Here is a 13848-nt window from a genome sequence, read left to right on the forward strand (position 1 = left end):
TTTTTTTTTTATATTATTGTTATATTGGAATACTATTTAAACATAATGCATAAGAGAGAAAAAACGAAGGCAGAATCAGCACACAAAAAAAAGTTGACATGCATCCCTGATTTAAATTGGGATAAAGTTTTACTAGTGTTTTGAATCTACAATTTAAAGTTATGAGACTCCACGCCTCCTTTTGTGACGCGCACGTCTGCTTTTATAGTTACGGCAGAGAAATCTGCTTTACGGCAGTGCTTGTCTTAGAGTCTGCAGAGATCACCACCAGACTTCCGCAGCGATGTGGTCAGTTCATAAACAAACAAATACTAGTAGAATGGAACGCACATTGTCGCTCTTTCATTTCAACATCAACATTTATTTGCATTCATATTCGTTATAAGTGCATCAACCTTAAGATCGTAAAGTAAATTTATATTTAAAGTATAAATATGCGACATGTATTGCTTTGTTCGTGATAATATTAGGATTTAAAAAATGTATATATTTTTTTAAACCAAAGATCAATTTAGCAATGAATTATCCCATAAAGGTCCTCCTTGGTTGCACCTCTCCTCCTGTTCCTGATGCTCGCGAGTGACGTCATCGGGCAAGAGAGCATCAGGAAGCCCAACATAATTCTAGTGATGGCGGATGACTTGGGAATTGGTGACGTGGGTTGCTATGGTAACAACACCATCAGGTCAGTACAAATCGGTGCACATCTGTGGAACAGTACGGTGTCACCAGCTTCCTGTTGTTATCCCTTGTGTGCCCCTGCAGGACCCCCAATATAGACAGGCTGGCCTCTGAGGGGGTGAAGCTGACTCAGCACATGGCAGCCGCCCCGCTGTGCACACCGAGCCGGGCGGCATTCATGACGGGGCGCTACGCTGTCCGCTCAGGTCTCTTCATGACTTAATAACTTGACTTACTTGTTTGTTTTCATGCAGTTTCTTTTCAGGGATGGCGGGGGCGGGTGCTGTACAGGTTAACTTGTTCCTGGGGGGTTCGGGCGGGCTTCCACCCGGGGAGATAACTTTTGCCAAGAGGCTGCAGCAACAAGGATACACCACTGGCCTAGTTGGTGAGGATTTATTTGGCCTACTTCCTCTTCCTCTAAAATCTATGAGCAAGCCCTAGTGGTCTATGAGTGCATTGCTTCAAGTGAGGAACTATTTACTATTTATTCAAGTGAAAAAACGATTTCCTTTGGTTTTCAAGTCGTGGACTGCATGCATGCCAAATTTGAACATCGTTTTGACATCTCAAGCAGGTGAATAAATGCTTGTTGTTTTTACTCGATCACTGTCATGTACTCTGCATCCAATACAGGTAAATGGCACCTCGGCCTGAGCTGTGAGCAAAGAGGGGATCACTGTCATCACCCCAATCAGCACAGCTTCAGTTTCTTCTACGGCCTGCCTTCAACCCTCTTGAATGACTGCGCTCCCGGCATGGGGACGGACATCTTAAATCATCTGCAACACACCTTCCAAAAGATCTCTGTGTTACTCGTGGTTGGTCTTTTAACACTGGTGAGGAGGTTTTGATCCAAAGCAATTGTGTCAACTCAAAGTAATGACTTGTGTCTGAACACAGATGTGTGTTCGAGCTTGCGGCCTCATCGACATTAACCCGTGGCTCTCGGTGGCGCTCCTCTCGGTTAGTTTCCTTCTGATTGCGGTGTGGTACGCCATCTTCGGACTACTGCCCAAGTGGAACTGCATCATTATGAGGGACCAGGAAGTGGTGGAGCAGCCCATGACGCTGGAGACTCTGCCTCACAGGTTGCTGACTGAAGCGCAGAACTTCATCGAGAGGTTAGAACACTGGAAAGCCATTCTTGTACACAATTTGGGAACATTGATAATCAAAATCCATAAGCTAGTGGGAATGTCTCAATCACATTTTTTTTAAACCAAAGTCCAAGTCTTTCATTTTAATTGGCTCTTGACTCAGACTCCTTATCTGATACTTTGGCAAAGCATCATGGGGGAAAAAAAAAAAAGTAAAACGATGTCCATGCGGTTTTTAGTAGTATCCTCATCTACGTGTTCACTATCAATTAATTGCCTTGTGAAGTGCGAGAAGTGCGTAACAAGTTTGCTTGTCTCAAAATAATTCACACTCATTCGATTTCAATTTCAGGTTGAGTCCTTCGTGTAAGTAGATGTTATTTATTAACTCGCTAACTTATCTTAACAAAGGGAGAGGTCAACGACAATCCGTTTTTATTATCGGTGTGGATCGTCCAACGATTTCTTATCTCCTTTTCTTCTCTTCAGGAATACCCATCATCCGTTCCTTCTGTTCTTCTCCCTGGCTCACGTCCACACGCCGCTTTTCAACTCGCCGGCTTTCGCAGGCAGAAGCCGCCACGGTCGCTACGGTGACGATGTGGAAGAGATGGACTGGCTCGTCGGTAAGCGATAAATAAAACGGCAGTGGTTGCAAAATTTTGGAATTTAACCAAATATTATTCTGGAAAGTATATCTACAAAATAATATCTTGCAAGAGCTGCATTTTTTGCTTTTGCGAAACTAATTCCAAAAGAAGGAAAAGCCCCAATAAGTGGAGTTAAGAAACCCATATCTAATTTTAGCAGGTAACTTGCCTTAGTTGATATACCGTGTTAATGTACATATATCGTTTAACTCGGGAAAAATTGTCGTGCAATCATAATAATTTAGAGAATCCCAGAACACTCATAGAGACGTCACAGCTGAATAGTAACTAGTACTGTTGCGTTTATGCAGGTGAGCTAACCAAAACGGTGGACTCGTTGGGCCTGGCTAACGACACGCTGATATACTTTACGTCAGACCACGGAGGGCACATTGAGAGTTCTCTTCCTCTGATTGGCCAGGGAGGAGGCTGGAACGGCATTTATCGAGGTATTTGGCACCTCTCACTGCCTTACATCAACTCTAAATGCAACATAAGGCTCCTATTATTTTTTTATTTGTATTTTTTTTTTATTCAATAAGGTCTGTGGTTTTATTAAGATAATATTTTAAGTACAATTTTCACACTTTAATGGACATACAAGGCCTGTTAATGCAGTGATTTTTTTTTATATAGTTAGTACAAGAATAAAATCAATTGAGGAAAAAAATGTCCCCTTCCGTTTAACCTTTCTGAATTTCAACCTATTAAGGTGGGAAATTCATGGGGGGCTGGGAAGGCGGCATCAGGGTTCCCGGCATCTTCCGCTGGCCGGGCAGACTGGCAGCTGGGAGGGTGGTGGACGAGCCCACCAGCCTTATGGATGTCTACCCCACCCTGAAACATCTGGCTGGAGACACCCAACCCGACAGGTCTTGCTGATGTTTTTTTTTTTTTTTTTAAATCCATAACTTGTTGATTCACTTAACCAAAATTATACTCATGTGAGTTTCAATGAAAGGCTTTTAGATGGTCACAACCTCATGCCGCTGTTGGAGGGCAAGGTGACTCGATCGGCGCATGAGTTTATGTTCCATTACTGTGGCAGCCACTTACACGCAGCACGCTGGCACCCACCAGACAGTACGTTCAAAAAGAATTACGATTGTCATGACCGTACAAATCTTGTTTTTGCATTCTAACATGGGTGTATTTTACTCAGGCGACTCCATCTTCAAGTTGCACATTGTCACACCAAAGTTTTCCCCCCCGGGAGCTGTGGGATGCTATGACCCGGGCGCGTGCTCGTGTCACGGAGAACACGTGATACGACATGACCCTCCGCTGCTCTATGATCTGCTCCGGGACCCCTCAGAATTGCACCCGCTGAGCCCCGAAACAGAGCCTCGCTACGCAGAAGTCCTCCATCGACTAACCCAAGCGATGCACACTCATCAGCTCTCCTTGGTGGACAAACAACCAAACCAGCTGACTTGGGACAAGATCCTGTGGAGACCTTGGCTTCAGCCATGTTGTGGGACATTCCCTTTCTGTGGTTGCAAAGAAGACGCAAGGTAAGGAAAAAAAAAAATCACTAGTCGACTTTTTCATTTGGAGCTTGTAATTGACACTGTGTGCCTCTAGAGGGCAGAGTCTGATTGTTTTTGGAGCGATCAGGTCCATGTCATTATAGGGATACTTGACTGTATGTATCATTAATAATTAAAGATATATTTAGGTTTTGTCCTTGTTTAGCCCAGGTCTCAATTCTCACCTAATTTAAAAAGTCGATTGATTTTGTCTTTTTTTCTCACATGTCCAATGCAGAAGGTCATACCAGGATTTGTGAGATCCATGTTAAGTTTGAAGGCAATCAAGGCCAGTATGATTAAGGTAGCTCTGTTCAAAGGTCACATTTTCCTTGTCAGAGCTCTCCCAAGAACAATTTGCACCGTGCATTACTGGGATTATTTCTCAAAGGCAAGAAAGGCCTATTTCAAGTGTGTTCAGCACAAGGTCCCCTTAGTAACCGACGTACGTGTTTATCGTCATGTTCATCCACCAGTTCCTGTTTTGAACCTTGTTGATTCCACTTGATTGCTTGCGAGTGCAATACATTGTGATTTTCTTGTATTTTGTTTCCCGGTACATAACAAGTAACACGTCACCAATCATGCACACTGACAAAACATGTTAGATAACTACAAATTGCACATAAATGATATGTAGGGTTAACACCGGGCACTGTTAACATTCATGTAAACAATAATAATATTAATCATTACATTGCTTTTAGTTTTAAAAAAGGTACTTTAGTTAAGGTAAAAAAATATATACCCTACTGCATTAAATGGTTAAATGGGCTGTATTTTTAACTACATGCTTCATTCTTATATATTTGTATTGGAAAATTATAAATGTTGTAAATATTAATTTTTTTAATTCAGTCTTTTATGCATCATTAGTGCTACTTGGATCACACTTTGAGAATCACTGGTCTATGGCACTCAAGTTATTTGTCTCCAGGAATCCTGCCTAGCAACAAGTGCACAATAACCAGGAGGAAAAAAAAAAAAAGGAATTATTGCAGGGATACTTGTGATGGATATATACAATGTGATTTCTGTTGTGTTGATTTATGATGAATTACAGAGATTTAGTTGCAAAAGTCTTTTGGGTCCTTCTAAACGATTTAGACACAGAAGTGCACATATATGTGTAGATGTCACTGCGCTTTGCTTTGTAACATGCTCCTGCTCTCCCTCCTCTTTTTTACCATATTTTGGTTTATGCCAACCTAAAAATTTGCTTTTAATTCACACTCAAGAAGTCAAAAGCGAGGCTATATGGAACCCCCGATGGGCCCGTAAGGATACCCTGTGGCTCTCCATACTGTATCTTCACCAATAAAAGACTGTAAAGACTGTGTGAACCTCTCCAGCCTCAGTGTCATCATTAATCATCATCAACGCTTGGCCCGTCTCCCTCCAGCAGTGGCTGACTGTCAAAACATCAGAGTTGGCTGCAGTAGAAGCCAATAATTGCTCTCCTTCCCTTCCCATCCTCTACCTCCTCGTCTCTTTCTCCTCCATCTCCTCAAACTGCTCTCTTCATCTTCTCTCCTCCTCTTCCTCCTCCGTCGTGCCTGCGGATATTCAGCTTGCATCTGCAAGTGAGTCGGGAAACGTCACGTACATCATTACATTAATTGTTGCAGTTCCGTGCGTAGTATTTACCTCCTCTGCCCCCCACAGCAGCGAAGAGACGTGCCTCGGATCCACTTGAAGTTCATTACGGTAGCTCCTCTGTTCTCTTTGCGATAAGTAAATCACGCGGCCGAGCGTACCTAATAACGTCGGCCTGTGCATCAAAGTTAATGATTGCTGGTGGGATAGAATGTTGCTGCCTGTTCATCATGTCAGTCACATGTGAGCAAAACACGAGCACCATGGACACACACACACACACGTCTCTATGCACGACCAGTATATCATCTTAAGAGCGGGTGAGCCCGGTTGCTGCAAAGGTCAATGTTGCAGGAGAAGCCATAAAGCATTTCTGCAACACCCGCTTTGACACACACAAACACAGATCTGGAGAGAAAAGCGGAATATTCAAGGGAGCCTTGAAATAGCTGCTCTGCATCAGGGATGTGAGGAGATGCTAGATGTGGCCTGAGGGAAACAGCCCACATAACTTAGTGTGCACCAATCAAGTATTACCTTGTGAGCTTATTTCAAGCACGGTACAATACAAAAAAAATGTGATATGAATATTTCATTAGATATATCTGGCATACTCTATGATTAATGAGGTGTTTGCCAGAATGAGACAGTTTTGAATTTGGTTGGGTTATTATGATTATTATTATTTGTTATCTTGAGGCTTGTTTGGATATACAAGGAGGTATGAAAAATCAAAACACCCCTGGTCAAATGTCAGATTTGAGGAATGAGACCAAAATTATTTCCAAAATTAGCCCACCATTAATATGATCTTTAACTTGTACAACTCGAATGAAACATAAATCCTACAATAAACAAAACTCAGATGTGGTTGCACAAGCGTGCACACCCTCAAACTATTGTGAAGACTACAAGTCCCAGAATGCATTGCGCGGAGTCCTGCGGATCCCCCGGACGGAATTCAATTTAGTAGGACCAAGTTCAAAAGGTATAACGCGGTGCTACATACACGTTTAAAACACTCTGTAAACTCCTATTAATTTCCGTAAAATGTTATCTTGTGCAGGCTAAGTACGCGTTACAAGCAAAGCCAAAGTTAAAAACTTACCTTAACTCATGCAAACATTTACTTCCTGCTGAATTTGCAGGATTTGGCCTCACGTGCAAAATGTCCACAGTAAAATGCATCTTAGAGGTTTAATGCAGGTAAATGAGAAAATGGTCTCTTACCTGGTAAAACATTGAATTAAATTTTTTTTTTAAAAATTAAATGCAGCATAAGAGTTTTGTGTCTCTCAGCATCTCAATATCATGCTTGAGGTTTAAAATAAATAAATGAATAGACCACAAGGTACCTTTCAACACATGAAATGAGCTTCTCACTTTTAATGGCGAATTCATTAATAATCGAAAACAAGTATTTAAATATTAATATATCAACTATAAAATAATAATATGGCTTTACATTCGCTTTGGCAGTGGTGCACTCATCTCCATGTGTCTTTACTTAGTCAGCATGTGCGCTTTAAATGCTAACCTATGACATCTATTGACCTACATGACTGATATTCATGTATTTTTATTTATTATAATTTTTTTTTTTTTGCATGTAGATTTCAACTGACGCACATCTGATACGTTCGTGTTCATCCTGGCAAACCACGTCAAACACGTAAGTAATTTCACAAGCGGTGACACGGAAGTAAATATTAATACATAAATAATATAAATGATGTTACATAACATATAGTTGGCCTGCCTTTCTCTTCTCCCATTGATCTCCTGGAGGAAACCTCCATAGTACTCCACTGGCTACCATCTGCAATTATTTTCCTTTTGTTAATCACTGTATTGAAACAATTCTATTGAAGCACGATTATTAAAGCGCACATGTGCTGCTGTACACCATTCAAATGCAGGAACAGCCATTATCATTCTTGCTATAAACATACTTCTTTTATCGGTTGCAGGAAATGTTTAGAGAGGTGTGGTTTGATGAGAAACAGATAGCTTAATAAGCAAGCTAATGGCACAATTACTTTTCAACCCCCCTCAAACACACACGCACTTGTGCACGCACACACACGTACAGGCTTAGCTTATCTCCCAGAACTTTTTTTATCAAAGAGAATTTGGCTGGGAGCGTGAGCTCATAAAGCTCTTCTGGGTGCACTCTTTTTCCACGAAAAGAGTCCATTGCCGCAGAAATGATGAATGACTCTCACTTATTGCGCAGGGGTCAGAGCAGCCATTTTAATTTGGGCAAATTGCAGGTTTTCATCAAGCAAACCACCTCATATATTGGACACCTGATCTAGTACACAGACACACATACAAGGTGTATTACATCTCATGCTGCAGATGTTCTGGTCATGACAGTCACCTTTTTTTTTTTTTTTTTTTAAAAAGGGTGTTTAATGCGTGATGTACGGCCTGCATCTGTTCCCTGCTAGTGATGGAAAACCCATGAGTCAACGATTGAGACAGCTCGCATTTTATTGTACCAGACTTCCTTTGGTTAAAGCAAAACACTCCTTTTTTTTTTGTCCCAAATAAAGTAGGTCAGCTCGTCCTGGAGCACGTTTGGTAGGACACTATGGAATAGAATTGTCATGTTGAGAATACTTCACAATCAATTGAATGCACTTTTATGGCTTTAGGTATTTAGTGCTATTTCCAAACTCTTGGGAAATACAAAATAAGAAGTGGAAATTATTTGACTGAGTGGGTAAAAAAAAAATATATATTTATGTGTGAACGCCCTCTTTTTAGGTTCACGTAATACTATAAACAAAGAGTGATCATTTCCAGTTAGTGATTCCATTTCGCAATTCTATTTCAATTTCCTCGGGTTCTGGATGTATTGGCACAAAGGCCAATATGAGCTCCACATTTCCGGTTGCCATTATTGAAATGGACGATGACGCTAAACCGAGCGGCCACCAGCCAGTGTCCGTCCCCCCGTTGATGTAATTGCAAAGCAAAGCAGTCACGCCAACGTAACACGTAATAATTGCTCGTTGCAGCGTTTGGCTCACTTGTCATTAATGGCGCCGTCCATTCCGAGCCAAAATATAAACGAGCACAATAACGGTGTCCGGGTGCACGAGCATACAATTTGAAGGCTGATTTGCTGAATGTCAACCAAAATGTTTATGCCTTTGATGGCAGGATGCGCTGTTAAGTGAAATGATAGATGTTTGGGGGCGGACATCTTATCTGGAAGGGGAAAAGACGGATGACACTAAACACTGGAGGGGCAGCGAAGTATGGACGACTGATGGAAGTGTTCGTCATCGCGGGATGGGTGGAGAGCGCCACGGAGGAGAGTTCTGGGAGGGCATAATAATGACAAAATGCCAAGAGGGTAATCGAAGCGTTGGTCATGTTTACCCACAGATGTGAGAGTGAGTCGGGAGCCACGGCGAAGAGGCTGAAGCCAGAGGACTGAAGGGTCACTCTGTTTGCTGGGGGAAAGAATGAGATTGAGAGCTATTGATGTGGAGACGGAGGAGAAAAGATGAAGCGAGACAGCCCGAGATGGAGAGGGAGGCCTCTGGCTCGGAAAAGACAGGAGTGTGATGGGGCAAAAGGGGAAGCAGAAATAATCAGCGCCCAAGAGCAGCAAAGACTCGGGAGCAAGGGGGTCACGTGAGCTGAAATTTAAAGTCCGCACATGCAGAAAACATAAAGTCGCTCTGCGGCCTTATTGAGAAGAGTTATTCTTCGGGGACAAGTGCCAGAACGCACCGGATGATTTATCTGTTCTCTGCAAAGGGAGATGCACTCTGAGGGGGAAGTTGGAGATGACTCCACAAGGAATCGAGAGAGAGAGAGAGAGAGAGAGAGAGAGAGAGAGAGAGAGAGAGAGAGAGAGAGAGAGAGAGAGAGAGAAAAAAAAAGAGAGAGAAAAAGAGAGAGACAGAGAGAGAATCATATCATCTGTAAAACCTCTGTCAGCCCGGACCTGTCTATTGCTGACATATGGACTTCAACCACAGTGACTCATGTCCCTCTTCTAATGGTCTGCACCTTCAGCTGAGCACCAAATATCACGAGCTTAGTGGAAACATGAAGGATTTTGCTAAACAGGAAACTGTTAACATTTTTCTATTTCGATGCGCGTCATCGTTGTGTAAAGAGGTTTTTAGCCTCGGTCAAGGCTAATTTCCACTCGGTTGACTTCCAAATTCGTCTCTTGTACGTTGTTGGTGTTTTGGCAGAAATAAGGAGCAATTGCAGTATTTTAGCGAGCGCTAAAATCTGAAAGAACCTTGACATGACCAACACAGCACACACGTATTCATCTGATGCTTGTGCACTGTGAGAGATATTTCTTTTCTCCAACCTGTAGTATTTTTAATTGGATGGGATTTTCCATTCCTGAATGTTCCAAACGACTTGCTTCCGTTCTTAGGTTTGACACAGAGGTATTAATCAAAGAATGTTTATTTTTTATGGTTCCAGTGCGAATAACTGCACTGTGCCATACCGTGAAAATAAAAGTGTCAGAATATTAGCAACTAAGCATTAATTATTTGATCAAGGCATCATTTTGGTGCATCTTTTTAGATGTTCCAAGTGCTCAGTAAGTGTATATTACCCGAGCTCATCACGTATTATTATTGATGGTTTGTTCACTCCTAGGTTCTTGCTGATGGCCGTGTCAGAGAGGTGACATCTTCCTCCGAGGTTGAAAACATGACGAGCTGAGCTTGAAAGTGTGGAGGAGAATACGCTGAGTCATGTCGGTTGAAAGGAACACGGGAGGTGAGAGGTGGGTGAATGCAACCATCAAAGGGGTGAGGTGAAGGCTGGAGCAGAGTGATAGATTAAGAGAGGAAGGGAGATGAAGACATGGGAAGGGAGGCGGGGGGCTTATAAAAAAATCCGTACTGTTTGTGTCACACTGACGCTTGTTAGTGGTGTTAAATTTCAAAAGATCTCAGACAACTCAAGACAGTGCCTGGCTTTTTTTTTTTTTTTTGCAAAGCTGACGATAATTGTTAGCGGGCTGAATTCTTTGTTGCTCTTCCCCTTTTAAAGATTTATTGACAATAGTCAAGGTGAGCACATTTATTCAGATTGTGCGTAGCAATCCAAAGTTCTAAAACAGAAGAAGAACAAAAGCAGAGAAGCCCAATAACGTGAACAAAAGAAACGAATAGAAAATGATAAAATCATCAACAAGCTTCACAAAGCTGCAGCATTCGGTTTGATCTGAAAAGGTTTCGCTTTTTGGAGTTCTTCGAGGTTTGACAATATTTGTGGTCATAATGTTTTCTTGTGACTAATTGAGACCATTCGAAGACACAGCTCTCATTATTATGCAGTGCACTTCTTTTTCCTCTTCAAACCGAGTGATGCGGCCAAAGAAGAACCAAATGGACATCAAATTAGTAAGGCACAATCGATTAATCGACCAGCCAAGTAAATTAGTCGATTATGCGTCTCTACTTCCGCATGCGCATACCTCGTGGCATTACGGGGGGGAAAAAAAATGCAGAATATAAATAATGCATTACAGATAGAATAAAACCATAAAGGAATGTTACTTAATTTTTGACCACATTGGTATAATGTAGTCCGAATGCTTCGAACAAAACAGCTTTTTGTTTTCCGTGTTTGTTAGTACAATGGAATGTGTTGTTTTCCCCACACTCCAGAATATACAAAAAAAAAAAACTTGTGTGTATTAAAATGACTCACCGTGCTTATTTCCTGCAATTCAAGCAAGTTGAGCCGCTGTCTGGAGTTGCAAAGTTGACATTGATTTTCTCCGGCTTGGAACAGTACCAATCACATTCGGCTTCATAAAGTGACTGGACCACCAACAAATGATGGTGAACACCTGCTGCCTTAACCTCCCCGACGTGTATTCAATTTGTTGGATGGTGATTCATCAAAAGAACTTTACAGCTAGAAATACAAAAAAACAACAACAACTATTTAGCAGATGCAAGCACTCATTGCTAGACAAAGGTTAGATTGAATCGTAACTGCACTAAAGGACAAAGTCTTATTGAGGTGAATACAAATTTGTTTTCTATTTTTCCCTATTAATGTGCATGTTTTGAATATTTCTTTTTTGCTGTTACAACCGAGTTCCAACTCCAACAGTGGCAACATAAGCCAACTTTTTATCTAAATCTATTTTTATAAGTGGAGAACACGTAAACTCTTCATTATCTCAAAATGCCAACAAAAATAAATATTGGGGGCAATTTAGGAATATGACTCAGCTGCTGGAAGTAGTCTTTTAATCACTGCTCACAGCATAAATAGCACTTTTTGATTTTAAAACCTTTAATTCTCGGCCAAGAAAAAGCAGTGATTATGCGATTTTCCTTTCTCAAATTGTGCCAGAAATATTTGTCTTTGCTCTTCACCTCTCCCAACACCAAAGAAGCACTTAACAAAGTTAACAGAGCTTTTAGTTTTGTCATTTCTTGCTCAAGCTAATTGGCTGTTGGAACTTGCCAGAGAGTAGATCGTGATGATCTTTTTTGTCTTTACAGTATCAGGCTGCAGAAAACAGCCACTCTTGCGCTTTCATAAATAATAAATAACGTTGACTGTTGTCCTCAGAGGTGTTGGGTGTTGTTGTACATCACGCAGCCCAACTGATGGTGTGATTGAAAATGGCGAAAGATAAACACACCAGGCTGTGTCGTTTTAAAGGCTAAAGGCAAAATTTTTGCGAGTGGCGTAAATCCCGCACGGCACACAACTGTGAGCGCAAGTCGGGGGATCTGCAAGAGGGTGGTTGCGCTGCTGTGGGAGTGCTCACAGCCGATTTCTTTTATGGCTAATCTAAGCAGCTCCTTCCTTGTCTTCAAATGTGATGTCATAGTTGAGCAATTGTGCAGTCGATGAAAATAGACCCTGCAAAATGTTAAATGAAGTCACAAATGGTATTAAAATGTCAATGAGCCTGTCACTCAAATGCTGACTTGACTGGGTTAGATCAAAACCTGAAGCAAGACGTTGACATATTTAACACCGTATGCGAACTGTGTGTAGCATATTGAATTTGGTTTCAGCCACTCGCGGCTGACTGAGTTTGGTCAGTCCAGTTGGCGGGCAGATGCTTCTGTTTGTCTGTCCAAATATGTACCGAGGGTCTCGGGGGATATTTCCTCTCCTTGCTCTTCTGACTCTGTTTGCATTTGTGGGTCGTGCTTCCCTCACCCCTCCACTGTCAAACGGCTAATCCACTGGGCTATAGAGAGCATGATAGAAAGTCCGTGTCAATAACTCTCAAGTCTTTCCATTCATTTCTCTTCTATTTTCTTGGTTTGCTTACATCTGTCATGACGGCTTAAACTCCTCTCACAAGAATTTAAGCAGGCACGTCTGGAATTAATCCTGCTCATGGGCAACAACGATATTTGGTAAGAAAAGTGGATGCTAGAATGAAGAATGAGTATGTTAAAAAGTATCTTGACATAGTGTGTTCCATTTATTTAAAATAGTCTAAGAACGTCACCGATTCTCACTCAAATTCTATCGAAAAATGATCTGATTGGTTAAAACTAAGTTTAATGTTGGTCTGAATTGAAGTGTACAATTTAAAATAATATCGAAAAATAAAATTGACTGCATTTTCCAGAAAGATCCTTGAAAATAAAAATATGACAGCAACTGATAGCGGGTTTAAAAAAAAAAACATGCGGGGATCTACCCACATGAAATATTTGTAAAGCTTTGCAAGGTTAGTTATAAAAAAAATCCATTTGCATTACGTTGTTCACATGACCTCCATTTTACATGGGAAGGCAAGGCCACTTTTATAGCGCATTTCACACACAAGGTGTGCTTCATATAATTACAAAACAACAATTTGAAGGCAAAACAACTTAAGGTATTTAAAAAAAAAACCAAAAACAAAAAAACCCCTGAAGAATTCAAGAGACGTAAAAGAAAAGTATAGAATAAAAAGAAGACCTGATAAAAATGCTCCCACCACTCCATCAACTTTAATGGCAGCTCCTAATTCTATTCTGAGACAAAACAAACTCTGGTGGTCATTCAACTTGCACATCATCATCCACATTCTCACCCTTTGCCATCACATCTTCACATCTGAAGCTGACATGTGGCCCCTCTCACTCACACTCACGCCATTGGTGGGCACATGCACAACCCGCACACAAGAGACACCAAGCACCAGTCAGTCGCGAGTTGACTCAGATCCCCTCCGGTTTGCTGACTCAGAACGCCATCCCGTTACATTTCTGATGGTGTTGCCTGCGCTCCCGGCAGCCTGTCTTCCACGTACAAACACACACA

The 13848-nt window shown here is 41.5% G+C and overlaps 1 protein-coding gene and 1 long non-coding RNA gene across 4 annotated transcripts in view; both read left to right on the forward strand.

The window, feature by feature from the left end:
- The first annotated feature begins 250 nt into the window (after nucleotides 1–250).
- Nucleotides 251–5268, forward strand: arsh (arylsulfatase H). 3 transcript variants are annotated; one of them, XM_085920533.1, is made up of 12 exons: nucleotides 251–288; nucleotides 536–685; nucleotides 766–887; nucleotides 947–1069; nucleotides 1318–1520; nucleotides 1585–1805; nucleotides 2271–2407; nucleotides 2743–2880; nucleotides 3144–3303; nucleotides 3393–3514; nucleotides 3594–3945; nucleotides 4199–5268. In XM_085920533.1, exons 1-12 carry the CDS (start codon nucleotides 284–286, stop codon nucleotides 4218–4220), a joined length of 1755 nt encoding a protein of 584 aa, XP_085776659.1. In that variant the 5' UTR covers nucleotides 251–283; the 3' UTR covers nucleotides 4221–5268. The 3 variants fall into 3 exon arrangements, with proteins under 3 accessions (XP_085776659.1, XP_085776662.1, XP_085776661.1); XM_085920536.1 differs by having other exon boundaries at nucleotides 1318–1502; XM_085920535.1 differs by having other exon boundaries at nucleotides 3594–5268.
- Nucleotides 5269–6458: 1190 nt separating this feature from the next.
- Nucleotides 6459–13848, forward strand: part of LOC147050995 (uncharacterized) — a 41100-nt gene continuing 33710 nt past the window's right edge. Inside the window, exons 1-3 of the long non-coding RNA XR_015067251.1 lie at nucleotides 6459–6544; nucleotides 7170–7228; nucleotides 10204–10333. This is a non-coding gene — a long non-coding RNA (uncharacterized LOC147050995). The remainder of the gene's footprint in view (nucleotides 6545–7169; nucleotides 7229–10203; nucleotides 10334–13848) is intronic.

Source organism: Syngnathus leptorhynchus, chromosome 9 (assembly GCF_054491065.1).
Source record: "Syngnathus leptorhynchus isolate UIUO chromosome 9, UIUO_Slep, whole genome shotgun sequence".
Lineage (NCBI taxonomy): Eukaryota > Metazoa > Chordata > Actinopteri > Syngnathiformes > Syngnathidae > Syngnathus > Syngnathus leptorhynchus.

Excerpts from the sequence above, each read along its gene's own strand:
- arsh (XM_085920533.1), top strand. Across the intron at positions 1,806-2,270 it reads GCGCAGAACTTCATCGAGAG|GAATACCCATCATCCGTTCC; the intron begins GTTAGAACACTG and ends TCTTCTCTTCAG. Across the intron at positions 3,304-3,392 it reads GGAGACACCCAACCCGACAG|GCTTTTAGATGGTCACAACC; the intron begins GTCTTGCTGATG and ends TTTCAATGAAAG.